Source organism: Lactuca serriola, chromosome 6 (assembly GCF_051521515.1).
Source record: "Lactuca serriola cultivar US96UC23 chromosome 6, Lser_US96UC23_V15, whole genome shotgun sequence".
Taxonomy (NCBI): domain Eukaryota; kingdom Viridiplantae; phylum Streptophyta; class Magnoliopsida; order Asterales; family Asteraceae; genus Lactuca; species Lactuca serriola.
In genome coordinates, this window is record NC_136413.1 from 43,165,962 (window position 1) to 43,187,805 (window position 21,844).

Consider the following 21,844-nt stretch of genomic DNA (forward strand, 5'->3'; position numbering starts at 1 on the left):
TTACTACGACTTTCGTTTAGATTTCTAAGGATAAAAAGTATTTCGTCAAAAATTCACTTTTTACGTTACGCAAAGCCGTGCCGGTTTAATCGCAAAACTTCGACGGGTCATAACTTCTTCGTTATAAGTCGGATTTCAGCGTCCTTTATATGTACAAAATCCTTGTGACATATACCATAACTTTGGTTCAGATTATTTATTCTAAATAATTTTCTATCAAAATCCTTGTGACATATACCATAACTTTGAATTTTGATATGAAACAAACCCATATAAGCCAGAAAGAGCAAAAGACAAGATGATGGAGGGTCCGATGTCGTCTTAGGCTTCAATGTCGGTTACCATGAAGATATCTGAGCCCGCAACGGAGCCAAGTCCAAGGTAAATTAGATCAAACCACATGAGACACTTTCGCATCTTGTTTTTGCACTATTTCTTGAGCTCAATGATTTCAACGACATCGATGGATCAAACGAGGCAGAGGACAATCGCCATCATTGTAGTTCTGAAAGCTTAATCAGACACCAGAGCCACCTTCTTAGGTTCTAAAACCCTAAATCGGAGTCACCCAGACGTTGAAGATAACATATCTTGAAGAAGAAACTACACTAAGTTATCATAATCGAAATACGAAGAGAGTCGAGTGATGCTGAAATCGGCGAGGATGACCTACTTGAGGCGGTGGTCGGTAGATTTGTGGTGGATGGATGAGGTGTTTTTTAGTGGGGAAAAAGAAATTAGGTAGAGAGACTAGATATGTCAATGAGGAAGCAAGGGCAAAACAAGAGAGAGAGAGAGAGAGAGAGAGAGAGAGAGAGGAGGGAGTGTAGGACCCTTTGAAGGTTGTCAACAAGGCCTTATGTCCGATATTCTTAATTCGACAAATCAAGGGAAACAAGTAAAAGATAAGTATCATAACATACTAATTTACGTCTGATCTGATCAGATTTCGGAAATTAGGTAGAGAGACTAGATGGGAAATGATGTCAACGGGGAAGCAAGGGCAAAACAAGAGAGAGAGAGAGAGAGAGGAGTGAGTGTAGGACCCTTTGAAGGTTATCAACAAGGCCTTATGTCCGATATTATATATATATATATATATATATATATATATATATATATATATATATATATATATAACCGAAAAAACGATTTCAGTTTCGGTTTTTACCGGAAACGAACCCATCCAAACCGAGAAATCGACCCACATATGAAAATGACAAACCGACCCATAACATTTACCTGATTATATATATATATATATATATATATATATATATATATATATATATATATATATATATATATATATAATCAGGTAAATGTTATGGGTCGGTTTGTCATTTTCATATGTGGGTCGATTTCTCGGTTTGGATGGGTTCGTTTCCGGTAAAAACCGAAACTGAAATCGTTTTTTCGGTTTTTTAAAATTTTAAACCTTAACCATCGCTTTTGCTTCAATTTCGGTTTCGGAGGTTTTGGTTGTTTTCTTGGTTCGAGTTTGTTCATCCCTAGTAAGATATATATCATTTCTTGGTCGTAATTATCAATACTCTAGAAAGTAAGATATATATCATTTCCTCTCGTTTCAAAGTTTAGACCATATTTATTAATAGATTAGTGGCTAATCAGTTACTTCTTATGTGAGAAATATAAAATAAAAAATAAATACATTAACTAGAGTCCGTATGACAATTATTTTATATATAATGGTTTTATAATTAAGGTTATGTTTGACTTATTAGCTTAAAAGCTAGTTGTTATATGAAAAGATAGCCCATAAAAAATGAACTTTGGTAAAACTAACTAATAAGTTAGCTAAAAGATATAAAATAACATTTAAAAAATATATTTTTTTTAAATAATTAAAGGTATATTTGAAGAAATATAAAAATTAGTCTAAGTGTTTGATTGTTGGGTGGTACATGATCCGTGAGGTAAATGTAAATCTTACAAGTTTAGAATAGATAATGTACAAAAACTTACTCTTAAGTTTGACTTTTTTTTCCACTATTCTTCGACTTGGGTAACTCCTTTAAACTCAAGTAATTTCACTTTCAACGTTAAAAATGAGAGAATCATCAAAGTGATTGTCTATGTTCATATGTTCAACGTTAAAAATGAGAAATTATCAACAAATTGAAGTCAACTTTTTGTGTTTTGTTTTTGTCACTAATTTTTTTTTTTCTAAAGAAACATTTTATATCAATTTATGGGCTCTTTACACCATTACTAGTTATATTCATTATTTGTTATCAATAGTAATAAAATCCTAGCTTTTATTATCCATATTTTATGCCTAGATTCATTAACCGAAGCATAATGTAAATCAATTGTCACGAGGGGGCTACAAACAAAATGTATTAAAATATTTTAACCTTTAATCTCAAACAAACTTCTATCACCTTTCTCTCATTCAATCACATTTCCATCAAAATGCACATTTCCATCAAAATGGATTCTAACAACCCCATGGGTTGTACAATATGCATAGAAAGCATAATAAAATAAATGAGTTCTGATTAGAAGTCACCTTAATTTACACTAATATAGCAGTAAATTCTGGATAACTAACAACTACTCTTGAGGCTTTGTCTTGTAAATGCAGAAGAACAAATAAAGTAAGTAAAGATAGATCACATATCATCTCATAAAAAGCAAACAGGAAAAACTTGATCGTTTTCATAAGGGGTTCAAGACACAGGATTAAACTTTAACAACAACAGACTCATTACAAAGAGAAAGAAGAGGAAGCTAACCATCACTATAGCCAATCTTGCTGCTGTAACTTCAATGGTAGATAGACCTCAGATAGATAAAGAGAAAGAAGAGAAACCTAACCATTTCTATAGCCAATCTTGCTGCTGTAACTTCAATGGTAGATAAACCTCAGATAAATACTGAAAACCGAAGGTACTCAAAGCCTGAATTTCTGCCTTCTGTTTCGATTTCACCATGATATTCAACTCCTCAACCCAACCAGGATTCTTCTTCACGAAATCCTCCTCCAACAAATCCTTACCAGTCTTAATATCCTGCTCTGTCATTGGCAATCTACACTGTTCTGGTATCTTATACTTGTCCAAATCACTAGGTCTAACACCCAACCATTTGATATCAGGTGTAGTCAAATTTGCACTATCATAAGACATGTTCTTTGATCCAGAGCCATATACAGACAAGATCTTCAATCCATAAGGGTCACTGTCTACAAGAGCCAACACAGGTAATTTCAGCTCCATCTTCATCTTCCTCAAGAACAACCTGGTGGCAACATCAGGTTGACCTTTCGCTGTCACGATTATGCAAGGAAATCGATTGTAGAATCGGTCTTCAGCTAATCTCATGTAAGCAGCATCCTTTTCAACTAAGAGTATGAACAACGCGTCGCTTGACATGTCACCTACTCTATCTATATTCGGAGGAATTGCTTTCCCTCCCATTCCCATTTTCGTGCAATCAATCATATCGCCATTGTCGCTGAATATAAGTCTGCCTACAACCACTCCCTTTTCAGCTGCGACAACATTCAGTGATGACCTAGTGCAACCTAATATACACGAAACATCATCCAGAACAGCATCGGACTGGGTCTGGTCTTGAAACAGCTTGACATCGGTGTAAAACAGGTCACGCTTGGTGACGTGGATGTTTTTGAGGGAGAGTTGGTGGATGAGAGACAGGATACGGGCTGTGATGGTGGTTTTCCGGACTGTGGAGACAGAGGCGTAGGGGCGAACGGAGGTTTTGTCCTTGAGGACGATGCGATCGAGCTCAGGGACGTAGAGTTGGTTGGTGGCGGCGCGTGAGGGGACGGAGAAGGAGAAGCCGTTGCCGGCGAGGATCGATTTAGCAAGAGAGATGGCTAGTGTTTGGATCTCGGTTTGGACGGAGGATAAGGTTAAGTCGGTGACTTCACGGCAGGTGGATGAGAGGTTGAGATCGGAAAGGGTTAGGGTTTTAGAAGTTGAGGCTGATTTGGTGGCTTCGGTTAGGGTTTCGAGTATTGATAGGATGACGGAGTCTGGTTTGAGACGGTTTTTGAAGGGGAGGCGAACAGATTCGTCGTCGGAATCGGCGTCTGCTCGTCGGCGTTTTCTCTTATCCGCCATTGTGTAGTGAGTGGGATCAGGAGGCGGGAAAATGAAGATGGAAATGATGTTGGTGACGGTGTGTGTTGGTGTTTTCGTGTCTTCCGGACGCTTCGACAAAGACGAAAGCACGGCTGGACCGGGAAGATGGGCTGAAACAAGATGGGAGGCCCAAATATGCAGAGTTGGGCTGGTTTTTGTTTTAGAGAAAGTTGTTAACTTTTTGATCATTGATTATTTAATTAAATAATTATTTTTTTTGACAAAAATGTTTATTAGTTTATTTGTTGGTAAAAATGAGTTAACCATAATATGATGGTGCTTGAACCCTATATGCTTTATACAATGTATTACATGATCTCAAAGGAGCCTAATTATGTTTTTGTTCATATTTCATCAAATGAAAATAATGAATCTTTAGACTATATCTAAGGATAAAATTATATTCCGGTTGTGACATATATTGGTCTAAACCATCTATAGGGATAGACATACCAAAATCCTAAACATGTTGTGTTTGTAGACATTCAAAAGCTATGTTTTGTCTAAAAATCAATTTGAAATTTATCTGTGTCATGGATAATTTTACTTAATATGAAAGTTAACTGTTAGCGAAACTATTATATTTATAACTCACTATCATATGATGAAAACAAGTGACAAAGCACCAGCATATTCAAAATACATACAACATATATCTTTGTCTTATAAGTTGTGGTCTCATAACACCTTATATTGGAGCCTAACACCTTATATTGGAGCCTAGAGGCCAAAAGAATTATAAGAGATAGCCTCTAGTGCTGAGTAGACAGGCTCATACAACCAACCCACATGGGTAAACAATCTACTAGATATCTCCAAATAAAGGATCTCCATAAACCAACATGTACTCGAGTCGACTAGCATAACCATCTGTATAAAAAAAAAATTAAAAATTAAAAATTAAAAAAAAAAAAAAAAAAAAAAAAAAAAAAAAAAAACACTCATGTATGTACGGGTTAGCATATCCTTATGCAAAATAGTTTTTTGGAAATACCAATATCGAAGAAAAAAAAGCCCACCATGTGGGTCACCTAACTAAAAAGGAAAATGCATCAACTCTATTTATGGCCAAATGTTGTATTTTGGATTTGACAAACAAACAATTTGACGAATGATATAGTTAAATAACATGGAATCTTTAGTAATGTCAGATGCAAACAAGTTGATAAATAATATTAAGATTAATATATGTTGAAACAAATAATAAATTATATTATCATTAGATTATCAAATTTGTACAAAATTCAAACCGATCATTCACGATTATATACAACTATAAAAAAAGGGTATAAATAGACTATCTCGCTGTTAGACGAATTAAAAGACAATATATGAATAATAAAAACAACATGAAGCTCATACATTCTTAACTGCTAAAAGCTACACGGAATGACATGTGTCTTTAATTTCTTTTTACACCAATCAATGGTTGTAAGCTTCGATTCAAAATTGCAAAATAGACATGAACTAACCACACTTTTTCATCTTCTACTATGCCAAAAACCATTAACATGACATAATATTACATCTTTATCCCCATCACAAAGATAATAACATCCACCTTAACAGTCTTTATAAAACACCTAACACTTGATTTTGTACAACAAGAACTTAGCTCATAGGGCTTTCATGAACCACAACAATCTTGGGATGACATCCATTTCCATTAAACACATATGTCGATCAATCCACATTCACCACTATACATCTAAGCCAACAATCATTTTGAAGCTATCAACTAACCCAACAAACAAACTGTAAGCATTAACACTTTGGAGTATGAGTAGAAAATCTGTCCATAGTTGTTGGATGTCTATGATGTTCATATCGCAACTGATCTTCTATATGAACAAAACATCATTTTCAAACGAGTTCACTCGATCAAGTTTGAAAATAAGGCTAAACCCACTTCTCATTCTCCTTAAATTATCAGACTGGAAGACAAAGAGATTAAATAACGTAAATACCCCCATGTGACTTGCACATGAAGAGGTTTTAACGGTAGATGTTAACGGAGTGAAAGGAGGGGGACCAAACCTATTAATTTTACATGGAGGTAGTTTGAAATAAGGACCGTTACTGCAACAATCTCCGAACTTTGTACCAAACGTGTTGTATTCACCAAAGTTTGACGACTAAACATGTAATTTAATTACATTTTTTATTTTTATTTTTATTTTTATTATTAGTAAACCTAGGAATATGCGATTCAATAACCCAAAATACCTCTGAATTGGGGATCCCCATTCTCCTTCAACGCCAAATAGGTCGTCGCTTGCTCTTTTCTTCTTCTTCCGCTTCCCTTCTCGCTCTGTAATTCAGCCGTCAAATCCACCCATGGCGGCCCTCACCCGCCTCCTGAAACCATCATCATCTTCCTCAATCACTTTTCTATTCAGGAGATCACTTTCCTCCACCACCACTGCCGTGGTTTCCGATATTGAATCTCAGCACAACCAGCGCCCTAATTTCTCCGATCCCAAGGGTTCTAGAAACTTCCAATGGGTGTTTCTCGGCTGTCCCGGTGTCGGAAAAGGAACTTATGCTAGTCGCCTCTCGACACTTCTCGGTGTCCCTCACATCGCCACCGGAGATCTCGTTCGTGAAGAGTTATCTTCTTCTGGCCCTCTTTCTCGACAGGTATATATCACTCTGTTATATGTGCTTTCCTTAAATTTAACATGATTATTAATCGAGCTTATGTTATGCACAATTGTACACCCAATTGTGATTAACAAGATCCTGACGCTTACTCCCAAACCTTTTTCCCAAATTAACCTGTCAATGTCTTTCGATTTGGTCGTTATTCCATGGCGTGTTTGTTCTATAATATATAGCGACATGCAGAAGCGGGATCTGTAAACTTTACATTCTTCTTCGTATGCTTTTCAGCTTGCTGAGATAGTGAACCAAGGGAAGTTAGTTTCTGATGAAATTATCTTCAACTTGTTATCAAAAAGACTAGAAGCTGGAGAATCAAAAGGCGAATCAGGATTCATTCTTGATGGTTTTCCCCGAACTATAAGACAAGCTGTAAGTATCTTGTAATAATCAGATTCATTAAACCATTGAATGTTTTTGCAATAGTTCCCTAATGAATCATTGCTTTTTCAGGAAATTTTAGACGAGGTGACAGAAATTGATTTGGTGGTGAATCTGAAACTGAGGGAAGATGTGTTGGTTGAGAAATGTCTTGGAAGAAGGATATGCAGCCAATGTGGAAAAGGTTTCAATGTGGCTTCCATTAACGCAAAGGAAGAAAATGGAAGACCTGCAATGAGCATGGCCCCACTTCTTCCACCTTCACACTGTTCCACCAAGCTCATCACTCGTGCTGATGACACTGAAGAAGTTGTGAAAGAGCGACTTCGTGTCTATCAGGAAAAGGTATTGCAACATTTTTAGGTGGAATGAATGATTGTTTGACAAATGTCTAAAATACCCTTTTAGGATCTTGAACAATTATGAAACCATGATGATGATGATGATTTTGTAATGTTGTGCAGAGTCAACCTGTTGAGGATTTCTACAGGGAACAAGGGAAGATAATGGAGTTTGATCTGCCTGGAGGGATTCCAGAATCATGGCCAAAGTTGCTTGAAGCTCTGAACCTTGAAGACTATGAGGTTAAAAGGTCGGCTGTGGCTTAATTAGTAGGGGCTTTTTGGTCTTTTATAATCGATATGATTATTTGCATGCGTAATTTTTGCATGTGGAGCAAATTTTGGAAGAAAGAATAAAGAAAGAAAAATACAGTTGTTGATTATTTTGGTTTTCTTGTTAAATAACCAAAACATGAGGAAGTGTTGTAAGCTGTCAAGTTATAATGATGGCTGCTGCCTTCGAATATTTTTTGTAATTTGTAACGTTATTATGAAGAGAGACACTTTCTGAATAAAGAAAGTTTTTATAATTTGTGTTCCAAGATTTTGGATTTCTTGTGATGCTATTACTTATTGTTTTAGAGGTGGGACTTTAGGTCATTTCCAATGCATAAAAGATCATGATTTTATATAAGATTGTAAAATTTAATCAGATAGTACGGTCTTTTTAAAAGCAGTTTAAAACATAAAAAATATATTTTCATCCTTTAATTAACCATTTAGTTAATAAAAAATAGTTTAAAACATGAAAGATATGTCTCAAATACATTGTTTAACAATAAACATTTTAGAAGAGTTTGTCATTTGATTCACTTAGGCTCTGTTTAGCGCTAACTAATGCTGAAAAACTAGTTGATGGTTAAAAAACTAGCTGTTAACTGATAAGCTAGCCAACAAAAAAGTAGCTGATAAGCTAACCAACAAAAAAGGGTGTTTGTAAAAACTAGCTAATAAGCTAGCTGAAAGGTATAAAATTAAATAAAAGGATACTTTTCAAACTAAGTCTCTATAATTAATTAAGCGTATATTTTGAAAGTTTGTAACAAAAAGCTCATCAAAAGTTATTCCAATAGCTTTTTAAAAGCTAACTTATAAGCCAGTTTTTTGGCTTACAAAACACGACAACTTAAAAAATAAACTGACTGAGACGCACCAAACGTAGCCTTAGTCTAATACATAATAGTAGAATTTTTTAAAAAATAAATAAATAAAATAGAAATGATCTTCCTCTACCGATCCTAAAATCTTATCCTGGTCTTACTAAAAACCAATCAAAGTATGATTGTAATCAATTTAACTAGATGTGATAATATGACCCTACCATAGGAAACGTGAATTTAACAATCTTGTCTAAGAGTTTAATGGATTAACACATAAAAAACATGTGTTCAAACTTTTCATTTTTCCTAGTATTTTTTTTCCTAAAAACTAGAAAATTTTCAACATCTTTATGTTTTTTAGAAATAAGAGTAAATTATACGAATGGTCCTTATGGTTTAGAGTAATTTGCACGTTTAGTCCCTAACTTATTTTTTTGTTTAACTCGAAAGATCACTATAATTTGTTTTTGTTGTGTGTTTGGTTTCCTATATTACCTAAAAAGACAAATTTTTTAATTTATTTAAAAAAGATAGAGTAGGTAAGGTAAGGTGAGATGGAAGTGGGTTAAAGGTGCGCTTATTTAAATAAATTAAAAAATTAAAGGCAAAATAATATTTTTAGATAAGATAAATACCAAGCGCGTAACAAAAACAAACAATAATGATATTCCAAATGTAAAAAAAAATTAAAAAAAAAAAGGTTAAAGACCAAACATACAAATTATCCCAAACGATAGAACCATTTGTATAATTTAGGGGTTGTTTGGTAGCCTCCTAATTGAATAAAAGACTCTTAATTTCTTAAAATCCTCTTAAACTTTCACATCCTAATTGAATAAAAGACTCTTAATTTCTTAAAATCCTCTTAAACTTTCAGATGTGAAATCATATCTGAATAAAAAACATACACGCCCTTCCCTCTATTGCCCTCATATGAACGCTTCCATAACCCACCTTCACTAGATCTTTTCTCCTATCTCCTCCCACCTCCCACCGACTCCAACGCCAATCACCTCCTCTCATCACCGAACACCTCATCCTATCGTCGGCCACCTCCTCCCATCGTCGACTCGCACAACACCGTCGCCCCATCATCGACCTCGTATACCCATACGTTTCACACAACTTCTGATCACTCCCACCTCCATGAAATCGAGTCCCACCACCGAACTACGACCTCCAACGCCAAGCTCCGACATCTCCAGTTCCGACCTCGAAAGCGCCGCTATCGCCAACGCCGGTCTCTGATCTCCTTTATTGGTCAGGTATGAAGTTGCTAAAATCACTCCTCATTCGTGAAATCGAATTTTTTTTCATGATGTGAAATCAAAAATCGATTTAATATTCTGAGTTTTTAAATGTTTATGTTTTGGTTTTTCTGTGTTGTTGTGATGTTTTGAATCTGTAATTTCATTCCAAATTAGTTATTGATTTCTAGTTTCATGGAATAATCATAGTTGTTATTATCATAAACTGATCTACAGTTTCCAAATTGGTTATGGATTTAGAGTGTTGTGTGATTTTTGATGGTTAAGATGACGGTGGATGAAGGTTGTGAACTTTTTTTGTCCAAATTGTTCCTTTTTGTCTCTCATTTGAGCAATTGGAACTATAGAGTTTAGGCATTGATGTTTGACCTTGAGCAATTGGAACTTTGGCATCTGATGTTTCTTGTATCCATTTTTGCTTTTTTATGATGAAGATGTTAATTTCTCATCTCTCTGCAGAAAATTCTCACTGTGGAACAATGTGGAAAAACCATTAAGCTTCAAATTGTGAGGATTTTCTTCTGAAAATATATATAAGATTATATATGTATGAATGGGGTTGTATGTATGTAATGTGATCCATATAAGCATAGAGTTTAGGTTGTTTTCATAGCTATTGTAAAATTGTTTTTGTAAGGGTTAAATACAAAAAACAGTAATGTATTTTTATTGATTTATTTATTATAACATTATATTTTTACCTCTTTATATTAAAGCAGTGTTTGATTTTTTTTTTTTTTTAATTTGAATTTTGCATTGTGTTTATACTTTTTTTATAATTATTCAAGAAGTTGGTTTGGTTATTTTATAAACAGAAACATTGAATTCAACAAAAAATAACAGTGAAGGGTAATGGTCATTTTTATAATTTAGCACATCAATTCAGATGTTCCAACCAAACAACATGTTAAAAATTCAGAACTTAAAGTTTCAGATCCTCTTAGAAATTCAGACCTCCTAAAAATTCAGATGCTGACAAATCACTTAATGGGCTTGGAAATCGCTAAGTGGATTGCGAAATTAATTAATGGGCTATGAAATGAGTCCCGGTCAATCATGTATAGGGCATATTTTTTGTTTTCTTTACTTTTATATCATTTTTGGGTGAAAACTCTTGAAAAGAATTACATTCTTATGCCATTTCAAATTCTTTTTTCTATGAAAATAGGCTTTTAAATTCACATAAATAAAACTTAAGTGGTGTTTGGCTTATTTTTTGAGAGATCAAAAGGACTCTTGGGAAAAGATACAAAAAGTCAGGTTTTCTTGACTTTTCCAAAAAGTCAGTTTTCTTTATATCAAAATCCCAAAAGTAGCTTTTTAAATGCTTTTACCCAACATCTTTTCTCTCCTATCTTTTTCTAAAAAGACTCTTTGCCTCTCAAATGATAAGCCAAACACCCCTTGATATTTAAAAAATGAAGCTGATTGTATGATATTTTTATTAGCATTTTACTTCTTATTCTAAAGCATCCCACTTCATAAAAGATCAACCTGTTGGTTTAAAGAAATAGAGGTAATGGCCCAAATTTTTTAGTAGCATTACTTGCTACTTACTTTACTTTTATTATCCCCAATAGCAACTCAGCTACATTTTTAAGAATAAGAACAATGTGTGATTCATAACGGCATATATACAAATACAATTCTTTACATCTAATAATAACATAATTGGAATGCCTTTACTCATAATTGCAACGTACATACATCATGTATTATTATAACAATATACTTTCGGATTTTATTCTTATCAAGGAATTGTTCTTTTATATTACCATTACAGGCAAAAGATATTTTCATATTACTATATTAGTATTAGCCCTGTCGAAAATACCCGAATTACCCGTCCGATTTTTTCGGGTATCGGGTAAAAATTTTCGGGTATTCGGCTAACCCGATTTTTTTTTCAAGTCGCATATAAGGTACGTTTGTTGGTTTCGGGTATACCCGAATCATTTTAAAAATTCTTTTTTTCGTAGAGCTTGTACAATGTAAGAGATATTTGATCATGCTTAAACTAACTATCATTATTGTAAAAAATGAATCTTTTTTATTATTACAGTATGACACATTGACACTAACAATATTAAAAACAATTGTTTGTATATCACAATGTTCTTTAAAACTTAACTGTTTTCTAAATTATAGTTTTTATTGCAACTAACAAACACATTATCTTGACGAAACTTCAGAAGATGGCAAAACTTATGGCTACAATTATCTTAAACATTTTAAACTAAGATCTTTAAGTGTTTGTTTTTTTAACATCTTACTCGATTAGATTAAGCTGATAAAAGATTACTTGATATCTCAAGTATTATTGGCTAAAAAATCTCAATATTCAAAGTTTGAATAACTTCGTTTATGCATCGTTTGTTTATATAACAAGTCTAATAAAGCACGACGTATTTATTTCATTAAATTTAATTTCAGGTGCAATTCAAAAAAAAATATTTTAGGTAATACCCGAATTACCCGAATTTAATTTGGTTTGGGTAACGGGTATTTTTTAACATGAAAAATTTGAATTACCCAAAATCCGAAAAAATTACCCGATCAACACCCCTAATTAGTATTTCCAAATTAGTAAAATAAATTCCATCGTTTGCATATTAGTACTTTCAAATAAAAAAATTATCACCAAGGTTTAAATTTATTATTTTTTCCTTTCACCTAAAAAAACTATCATGAATGTTTAAATTGGTTTTTCAAATAACTAGAATTTCAATAAAAATTTGAGATAACTAACAACATGGGAAGAAATGCAGAAAAAAAGTTAAGGTGGTGTTTGGATAAATAATTTTTAGCTTATTAGCTTATTGCTTATTTGCTTATTGTGGTGAGAATAAACATTTTTTTAAAATGTGTTTGAATTAGCTTATTATGGTGGGAATAAGCAATAAGCAATAAGCATTTAAGTGTTTGACAAAATAAAACAGCTTATGTGAGTAAATTAGCCAATAAGCAATAAGCATTCCTCTCATTGCTTATTAAAATCAGCTTATTTTGCTTATTCCTACCGCAATAAACTGATTTTTAAAGACTCATATCCAAACACTTAAATTTGCTTATTGTGGTGTGATTAAGCAATAAACAATAAGCAGTCTATTTTTTCCTTATCCAAACACCCCTTGTAACACCTAAAGTTTTGAAGGCCAAGAAAGGAAAGAAAACCCTAACTTTAGGGGGGGGGGGACTCGGCGAGTCCAAGCGGGATCCGGGTCGATGAGTAAGTGACCGACTCGGCGAGTCGGCCAAGGAGACTCGGCGAGTCAGGTCTGTTCGAGGAAAACCCTAAATCCGGGACCTTGGGCGCTATTTAAACTCCTTATTCTCTCCATTAGGGTTCCTTAGAGCCTCCCTCATACAGAAAACGAACCCTAAGCCCCCATTGTTGTGCATTCAAGCTTCCAAGTCATTTTTGGGTCATTTTTTTGGGTGAATTGAAAGAAGAAGAAAGAGGGAAATCATTGAAGTCTCAAGGATTGGCCTTAGATCTAGAGTTTGTGGAACCTTTCTGAGTTATTGAAGGTAATAAGTCGTTTCTTTCCTTTAGATCTTCTTTGGTTGTGAGATTTGGGGCTTTTTAAGCCATGGATAGTCATCCATTTGAGTTAGAAGCCGGATCTGGAGTTGCTACTTCGGATCCAAGCATATTATGGTCTTGAGAAGCATAAAGTTTCAGCCCTTGAGTTGATTATGGAGCCTCCTTGCCTTAAACCCTAGTTTATAGTGTATTTTGCCTAGATCTCTTTCTCTACACGTAAAGTTTGCAACTTTACGTGAGGAATATGCTTGGGAAGGGTAGATCTATGGTTTGGAGTCCATGCATGACTCAAAAGTCCTCTGCATGTTTAGAGATCTGAATGGACTCGACGAGTCCTTTGAGTGGACTCGGCGAGTAGCATGAAGATGAGGATGAACTCGACGAGTGGGATGAACAGCTCGTCGAGTCAAATGAAGTTGGGTAGGAACTCGGCGAGTTGGATGAACAACTCGGCGAGTCTGTTGAAGGTTGTGTTGGACTCGGCGAGTCTGTTCTTGGACTCGGCGAGTCAGGTCGCGAAACCCCAAACCCTTCGAGTTGAGACTCGAATCAGTGAGTCGAGTGGAGACTCGGTGAGTTGGACAGGTCAGGACTTGGAAATCGATAGACTCGGCAAGTCATGGACTGACTCGGCGAGTCGAGATGCAAATGGAAGAACTCTGAACATATGAACTCGGTGAGTCAATAGGGTGACTCGGCGAGTAGGGTTGACCTGGAAGGTTGACTTTGACCAGGACTTTGACTTTGACCGAAGTTGACTTGGTTGACTGTCGGGGGTCAGCTAGACTAAGTGTTGCATTGATTTTGGTAGCTCGGGAAGCTAGTGGAGCAGGAGTTTAGAGAGTTGTCGGTCAGCAGCCAATGGGATCATCAGCGAGTTCAGCCAGTCCAGGTGAGTTTCCCTTTGCATGAATGGGTCTACGACCACAATGCCGGCCCATGTAGTTATGAGTAGAAGACCCGGGGGTTAGCCCTAGGCACAGTATGCTAGTATGATATTCGGGACGAGGTACAATGATAGAGGGCGGGTGCCCGAGGAATGGTTTATGTGATAGTTTACACTTGTTGTCTGTGTGATACTTGTATGTGCCTGGTAAGGGGTGAGTGTGGGCGAGGTCCCGTATCTCATCAATAGCAGAGTGTAGATGGTGTTCCACATCTCAGTAGCAGCAGATCAGGGGCGAGGCCCAAGTTAGGGAAGGAGTGAGGGTGGGTTGGGCCCATATCTCACTATCAGCAGGAGTATGGACGAGGTTCCATGACTCATCAGTAGTAGGACAAGGGCGGGGCCTAGAGATAGGCGAGGCCTTAGGACAAGATCCGTTAGAATGTGTTAAGCTTATGTGATGTGATGTGATATGTTTATGTGCTATTGTATGTTATTGGGCGAGGCCCTGTGACATGCGAGGCCTAAATGAAACAGATCTGTATCCGAGCGGGGCTCGAAGCCAGACGGGGCCTGGAGCGGCGGGGCCGTTGTAGCGGGCGAGGCCCGAGGTAGTGGTGGGTGAGGCCCAGTATGTGTAGTATGTGGTTATGCATGGTATGTGGTAGGGTGGGGAACTCATTAAGCTTTGTGCTTACAGTTTTCAGTTTTGGTTTCAGGTACTTCCGGTAGCGGATGATGGAGCTCGGGGTGATCGCATGACACACACCATAAATTAGTCAGCCTAGGAATGTTTACTCTGATAACGATCATATATTTTGGAAACTATTACTCTGTTTATGTTTTGAAAATATGAATTTGCTTAATGTGATGTTTTATTAAAAGAAATTTTTAGTCTTGAATTTTAGGACGTTACACCCCCTAAATTGTTGGCAATAGTTAAAGGAAGCTCACAACAGGGAATATAAAGTAAACTAATTTTCCTTTGACCTTGAAGGTCAAACAATAAGTAAGATAAAAGTAAACTATGTTTCATTTTAGGACATGTACTTTGAAACTTTTGTTTAACTAAGGGTCTGGATTTCATACAGTTGATGTCTAGAAAAATGATGTCTGAGAAAATGTTGTCTCGAAAACTTTATTGATTGAGAAAGAAACCATATTGTTTGATTGTATATCTGACCGACTATGCTGAATGATGAAAAATGACCATATTACACTATTGTTCTATATTGTGATGGATGAAATTGAATAATTATAAAACCATACAAAATCAAAATTACACAATAATCATTTAAAAATCCAAATACAAATTGTCATACAAAATCAAAATTACACAAAATACATGTTAAAATCAGAATTTCTGATTGAAACGTGATATATAAAATGGTCTTCCTAAATCCTATGCTCGAAAATCAGAAGAAATAAAATAAGATGAAACAAATGAAGGTTCACGTCCCATACTTTCCAATCAGAAGAAATAAATCATAAAAAATAAAATAAAATAGAGATGAGGCTCCGGCGGGGAGAGGCTGACCGGCGACGAAGTAGGGAGCTTGATGAGGAGGCGATGATGTTTGATGAAGAGCGTCGAAGAGAAGAAAGAAAGATACGAGGTTTGTGGCACAATTGTCTTTCTGGCCCATTCAGCCAATAATATATGATTTTGGTGCTTTGTAGAAAAAAACATATCTTATCAGGAAATACCTATTTTTTGTTCAAATAAAACAGTTTTTCCGTTCCATTCAGTCAGAAATATTTGTTTTGACCTGGAAATATGTCTATCGAACGAGACCTAAAACATTGAACTTTCATTTATCTTTTCGCTAGGACATTGTTAATAGATTAGATATCTCAAAGTACCATGCTCTCATGTGAAAAAAATTGAATTTTTTTAATGTTATAATAAACTAATAGATGAAATTGGAATCCTTTATAGAGTGAGAATTTGAAGGAATTTAAATTTGTTACATATTTGGTTGACATGCAATGCAATGATTTTCTTTTTGTTTGTAAAATTATCAAAAAAATTGGAAGTAAACTATGTGAAGCTACAAAATTACCTTTTATTGATTTTTTTAAAAAGTTTTTCTGTCTTGTTTTATAAAAATAACTGAATTAATATACACCAAAAAGATTTATTTACATCTGACAATACCAACAAAACAACATGATTTACATCACTCTTATAGGATGTTACAACCCTGGGTTGTTCAAATGGATGACAATACGTTCACAAAATAAAGTGGATGGAGGTAGGTTTGCAAAATAAAAACAAAATCAATATTTTTATACTCTAAGTTCGTTGATTAAAAATTTTCAATACCCAAACACTTGATCAAGAAGATTCGTTGATTGAAAATTTTCATAGCTACCCAAATCCAATAGTTGAAAACTCCGGAACTAAAAGCAAACCAATAACTAGATTCCCTTTGCTTTAGTTTACGATGATTGAAGAGTTCATATCCAACCACTTGGTCTTTCTACCCCACATGTGACTTTTGGTTGGCTAAATTCACACGTAAAATCTACTTTCAAGAATCAAGAGGCAACAAATACATCAATTTTGTGGACAACTAGATTGAGTTAAACTAAAAGTTATAGACTAAGTTTTCATTTTTCAAGGTTAATGTGGTCTTTTTCACAGAAGATAAAGAACGAAATTTAAATTATTTGTGTTCTAGATCAATGAATGATAAAAATACATTAATTATGGAATTTTTGTGGAAATCAATTCCGTTATTTTGTCAACCAAATGTGCCATTGATATAATTTTGTTATCCACTTCCTTTAGGTTCCTTCTTCAAACACTGCAAAATTGGGTTTAGCAAATTATAAAGTTTCGATTGGCTCAGTATTATAAATAAAAAATAGATAAAAGCTAACAGTCTAAAAAACTTTATTAGAAAATATTTTATAAACTGAATCAAGTTATTATAATTTTGAATTTCACTCTTACACTTGAATCGAGTTAGACTTGAATAGATTATCTTATACATAAAAGGTAGATTAAACCCAAAACAAAACAAAAAAAAAAAAAAACAAAAACAATTAAAAAGCATAACGCCATCCGTGGGACTCGAACCCACGACCACGTGGTTAAAAGCCACGCGCTCTACCAACTGAGCTAGAACGGCTTTTGTTTTCTAGTTGTCGTAAAATGTACATATCATATACATTTTACAAAACACATGTAATGCATTTAAACATACACGTGTAATACATATACAACTCACATTATAACAAACATATGTAACATATCACACACAAATAATATAAACAAAATTGCAAAAATAGTCCCTATAGTATGTAAATTTTTGAGGTTTTAGTCTAAACCATTCCTTTTGGACTAGTTTGTATGTAAAAATGATCCCTCCGAAAATTAAAATGACTAAATTGCCCTCTTGATATATTTTTTTATGTTTTTTTTTCTATTTAATTTAATATTTTATTTAATAATAAAATGGGGCCCGCACCTCTCTCTCTCTCTCTATGCTGATTGTCTTTTTCCCTAACTTTGAAACCTGAATTTTCACCACGCCTCCTCCTTTATTCCCAAGATCGCTGATAGACCAGAAGGCAAATAGTGTGGAGCTACCCTTTTGTTATTGATCGGTCATACATAAAAATAAACAATGGCGGAGAGAAGCAAAGAAATCTGGTTATTGCTAAGTGAACTGATAAGAAACGATATTATACAAGAACTGATCAAAAATGGAGTTGTTGATGGTCAAGCAATTGAAATTTTTGTCACAAACTTATTTCAGAATATAAAGGTTCTACATCACATGGGTTAGGTTAATTTATCTGAAGAACTCGATAACCCAAGCTCTCCTTCCTTGCTTTGAAACCTGCAACTCAACCCTCTCCTTGAGTTACTACATGTTATGTGAGGAAGACGATGCCCCCACTTGTAGATGAAAACTCTGATATGGTTCTGATATGGTTACTCCATCATCGAATCGTCATCTTCTCTGTTTGTTGTCCATTAGCTAATAAAACAAAACACACACATACATACTGAGATCAATTCGACTTCAACAACAAACGTAGCAGAAGGCATCACCGATTTAACTTTATGCCAACCGAAAACTGCTCTCTCCACTATATTCTTCAAACTCACTACAAGAGAAATTGAAGGCAGATTAAACAAATACATCTCACCAAACAACCCCTGTTTCGCTAATGATTTCCAATATGCCATTTAATCTCACAGATTCTTTAAAACTTTCACACGTTAGAAACCTAAAATTGTCTTCAATGTCGCGCCAAGTAGTTAGGGATTTCAGAAGCGTACTTCTTAGTGATAAAATGGCTCAACGAGTGTCTATTGGGTAGATTAGGATGAAATCCGGTAAGGCGGTAGAGCGATACCATTCGAGAATTGCACCATAGATTGACTAGATTGATCTGTTGTGTTCATCGATTATGGTTTGGGAGACTTTGTATATGAAGGGGATGAACCATTTTGGGTCTAGAGTTGTTTTTTTTTGGGGTTGTTTTCTTGTCAATCGAGTTTCAGTAAGTAAACAACTTGGATGAAGAACTCCATGACTGTTCTCTATAAAGCACATCGTTGGAAACGAGTTTTAATCGGCGGATAACAGTTTAGGTGCTTGTTCGGGAGGTGGGCCAGGAGAGAGAGAGAGAGAGAGAGAGAGAGAGAGAGAGAGAGAGAGAGAGAGAGAGAGAGAGAGAGAGAGAGAGAGAGAGAGAGAGAGAGAGAGAGAGAGAGAGAGAGATTCTTAATTTTTTAATTATAAAAATAGATAAAAAATGAAAAAGTAATACCTAAAGGTATTTTAATCTTTTCAGTTTTCCGATGAACCAAATATACATGCAAACTACCTCAAAAGGACCACCAATCTAGAAAAGTCGTGATTTGGACTGAAACACCAAAAATATGCATACCATAGGGACCATTTTTGCAATTTTGTCAATAATATATATGCATATTTATATTTATTTTATAAACGAATAATATAATTAGTAACGAACCCAAAAAAATCCTATATAATATGTACGCATCATCATAATAACTTTTTGTTCAAACAGAAATACTTGTAAAATAAAATTAATATTCAACCAACGAAGACAATAAATAACCTTCCATTATTCCACACTCTAGTGTGCAATTATACATAACAAACAGATTTTATTCACCCTAATTTATATAATCTAACATTAAACACCATTTTTTTGGATACAAGGAAATCATCAACTTCACTAACCCTGCAACAATAATACAGTAAAAAAAATGAGCAAATGATATTTTAATTTTCCCAGTTTTATATAAATAAATAAATTAATTAATTAATTACCAGAAATCGTTTTTTATAAAAGTTAACAACATATTCAGGATCTGGTTTTGTCTCTGTATAGGCATCGATCTTGTTCAGTTCCTGTATTAACATTTAAAAAAATAGTGTTACATATTTACATTACATTAAAAAAAAAAAGCAAAAAAAAATGATATTTATATTTTTTTATATTAATTACCGCTATCCATGTTGCTAATTTTGGCCTGCCTGTAGTAACATCATACTTGTATACTTCTTGTAAGAATAATTGAAACCTTTCTACGAAAGGAATATAAGCAAAGTCCACCTAAAATTCAATAATTTTTTATTTTTATTAATTATAAATAATTTGCAACTACTTCATGTTAAATAATTAAATAAATAAATAATAAATCGCGTAAACACTCACCAAACTGATTTCTCCGAGCAAAAACGGACCTTCGAATTTCTCGAGAGCCGATTCCAAGTAATCAAAAGCAACACCTGACAGATACACAGATATGGCAGATATCACATCTCTGAGATATAATCAGACTCAGACTCCAACATATACAGAAACATACCAACTTCTTTTGTTGTATCTCCTTTAAAAGAAGAAAACACTGTTTTGTTGAAGGTGTCAGTGTAATTAAATAGCTCTTCAGCAAACTCTCTTTTAGCAGTCTCCTACATATAAATTTTTATTAAAATATTTGTTACATTTTTTTAGATAAAAAGAGCTGTAGATGTTTTATTAATAGATCTCAAATCTTACATCTGGTAGTAATGTGGGCCCTTCAAAATGTGTATCTAAGTATTTCACCAAATCTAAGCTCTCTCCGATGATTTTGTTGTCATGTTCAAGAGATGGAACCTTAAAAAGGTATATAAAAAAAGTAAATATGTAAATGCTCAAGAAATATAATTTGTAACAAAGATTATATAAAAAAAATTACCTTATTTTCAGGGTAAACTTTTTCCTTATACCATGTGGGTCTATTAGCAAGATCTATAGGAACAAGTTTGATCTTGTCTTGTAATCCCTACAGATTAAGATCAAGAAACTCAAGAACGCAAATCTAAAACTCAATTGTACTAAATTAATAATCAATATCGACTCAAAAGAAAATATAGCAAATTAATAATCAATCGAGCTAAATTCAGCAGTTTGATGTAAACAAACACTACAATACTTGCTATCAATTCAGCTAAAGTCTAAAAAACTTCCCCTTGTTGATTTTCACCTCAATTTTGTTATCAGAATGAAATTAAATCAAAGTTACTTCAACAAGAGGCACGTAATCATAAAGCACGGACATAGATTAACCAGTTACCTTATAATTCCTGGTAATCCAAACACGCTGTGCAAAGGGGCACTGTAAATTCGTGTATAACCTTCAATAATCAAGATCAAATTAGTTTTCAATCATCCGATAGTGAAATCAAGCTCAATTATGCATAATTGATCATATAGTATACATATACCTTGTTGTTCCATCAAAGAGGGGAGGTGGTTGAGAAGTAGAATCCAAAATTGGTGGAAGAACCTCTTTCACGCTTCAGTAAACCATAATCAAAATCAAAATCGAAATCGAAATCCAAAATTCATAAACAGAAAGAGTTTGATAGCGAGAAAGAAAGATTGTTCTTACGTAGCTGCCATTATGCGATGATGGTTTGAGAAATGAAGGTGAAGATGGTGGGTTTTGAGTAGGACAAGTGCAAGGGGTTTTGAGTTTTGAGGGGGGAAGGAGTAAGGAATGTATTTATAGAGGGAGCTTTCTGTTGGTTTTTACTATTTAAGGGATTAGAGTGTCATTAGGTGTAAATATTTATTGAATTGATGCTTGCGTCACCACTGACGCTTCATTGGATATTAGATATTCAGTATCACAATTCACAACACAATGTTTCTTCACAGCTATTTCGTCCTGATACATTTGATGGTAATATTGAAAAATAAATACAAGAGTTAAAAAACGAACTCCACAAAAATCATTATAGATAAGGTCAAACGGTATGGAGACAATTTCATGCGTAGGGATCTTATGAGGAAGGGTTTCCACTAATAAACACAGTCCCAATATATAATGGGTGTCTTGTGGAGTGGTGGCTACACGGAAGATCACCAAAGCATTGTGTTTATCTCTCTCTTCCTTTTCTCTCCTTATCTCTCTTCTTTATTGGTTGTTCACTAGTTCTCCACTAGTGAACACCATCCCCAAAATATAGTGGGTTGGGTGTGAAA

The 21,844-nt window shown here is 34.5% G+C and overlaps 3 protein-coding genes, 1 long non-coding RNA gene and 1 other non-coding gene across 6 annotated transcripts; 2 read left to right on the forward strand and 3 right to left on the reverse strand.

Annotated features, from left to right (window-relative positions):
• Positions 1-2,622: 2,622 nt before the first annotated feature.
• RHL2 (Spo11/DNA topoisomerase VI, subunit A protein) lies at positions 2,623-4,187 on the reverse strand. The gene has a single exon (XM_079006079.1). The coding sequence runs from the start codon at positions 4,110-4,112 to the stop codon at positions 2,847-2,849; it is 1,266 nt and encodes a 421-aa protein (XP_078862205.1). The 5' UTR covers positions 4,113-4,187; the 3' UTR covers positions 2,623-2,846.
• Positions 4,188-6,346: 2,159 nt separating this feature from the next.
• Positions 6,347-7,922, forward strand: LOC145058482 (adenylate kinase-like). Its single transcript, XM_079006382.1, has 4 exons — positions 6,347-6,773; positions 7,026-7,166; positions 7,248-7,520; positions 7,640-7,922. The coding sequence occupies exons 1-4, from the start codon at positions 6,471-6,473 to the stop codon at positions 7,781-7,783; spliced, it is 861 nt and encodes a 286-aa protein (XP_078862508.1). The 5' UTR covers positions 6,347-6,470; the 3' UTR covers positions 7,784-7,922.
• A 1,539-nt stretch (positions 7,923-9,461) lies between these two features.
• LOC145058206 (uncharacterized) lies at positions 9,462-10,584 on the forward strand. Its single transcript, XR_013686268.1, has 2 exons — positions 9,462-9,881; positions 10,344-10,584. It is a non-coding gene; the product is annotated as an uncharacterized LOC145058206 (long non-coding RNA).
• Positions 10,585-17,381: 6,797 nt separating this feature from the next.
• Positions 17,382-17,454, reverse strand: TRNAK-UUU (transfer RNA lysine (anticodon UUU)). Its single transcript has one exon. It is a non-coding gene; the product is annotated as a tRNA-Lys (tRNA).
• A 1,921-nt stretch (positions 17,455-19,375) lies between these two features.
• Positions 19,376-21,403, reverse strand: LOC145058963 (glutathione S-transferase L3-like). 2 transcript variants are annotated; one of them, XM_079006839.1, is made up of 10 exons: positions 21,249-21,403; positions 21,082-21,153; positions 20,931-20,991; positions 20,553-20,639; positions 20,372-20,470; positions 20,181-20,283; positions 20,027-20,100; positions 19,817-19,924; positions 19,639-19,719; positions 19,376-19,549 (listed from the first exon to the last, which is right to left on the reverse strand). In XM_079006839.1, the coding sequence occupies exons 1-10, from the start codon at positions 21,257-21,259 to the stop codon at positions 19,544-19,546; spliced, it is 702 nt and encodes a 233-aa protein (XP_078862965.1). In that variant the 5' UTR covers positions 21,260-21,403; the 3' UTR covers positions 19,376-19,543. The 2 variants fall into 2 exon arrangements, with proteins under 2 accessions (XP_078862965.1, XP_078862964.1); XM_079006838.1 differs by lacking the exon at positions 19,376-19,549 and having other exon boundaries at positions 19,627-19,719.
• Positions 21,404-21,844: the final 441 nt, after the last annotated feature.

Coding starts and splice junctions, on each gene's coding strand:
- LOC145058963 (XM_079006838.1), bottom strand. Junction 20,471..20,552: donor AAGTTTACCCTGAAAATAAG/GTAATTTTTTTT, acceptor TACCTTTTTAAG/GTTCCATCTCTTGAACATGA. Junction 19,925..20,026: donor TGCTCGGAGAAATCAGTTTG/GTGAGTGTTTAC, acceptor ATTGAATTTTAG/GTGGACTTTGCTTATATTCC.
- LOC145058482 (XM_079006382.1), top strand. CDS start 6,471: ATGGCGGCCCTCACCCGCCTCCTGAAACCATCATCATCTTCCTCAATC. Junction 7,167..7,247: donor CCCGAACTATAAGACAAGCT/GTAAGTATCTTG, acceptor TTGCTTTTTCAG/GAAATTTTAGACGAGGTGAC. Junction 7,521..7,639: donor TTCGTGTCTATCAGGAAAAG/GTATTGCAACAT, acceptor AATGTTGTGCAG/AGTCAACCTGTTGAGGATTT.
- RHL2 (XM_079006079.1), bottom strand. CDS start 4,112: ATGGCGGATAAGAGAAAACGCCGACGAGCAGACGCCGATTCCGACGAC.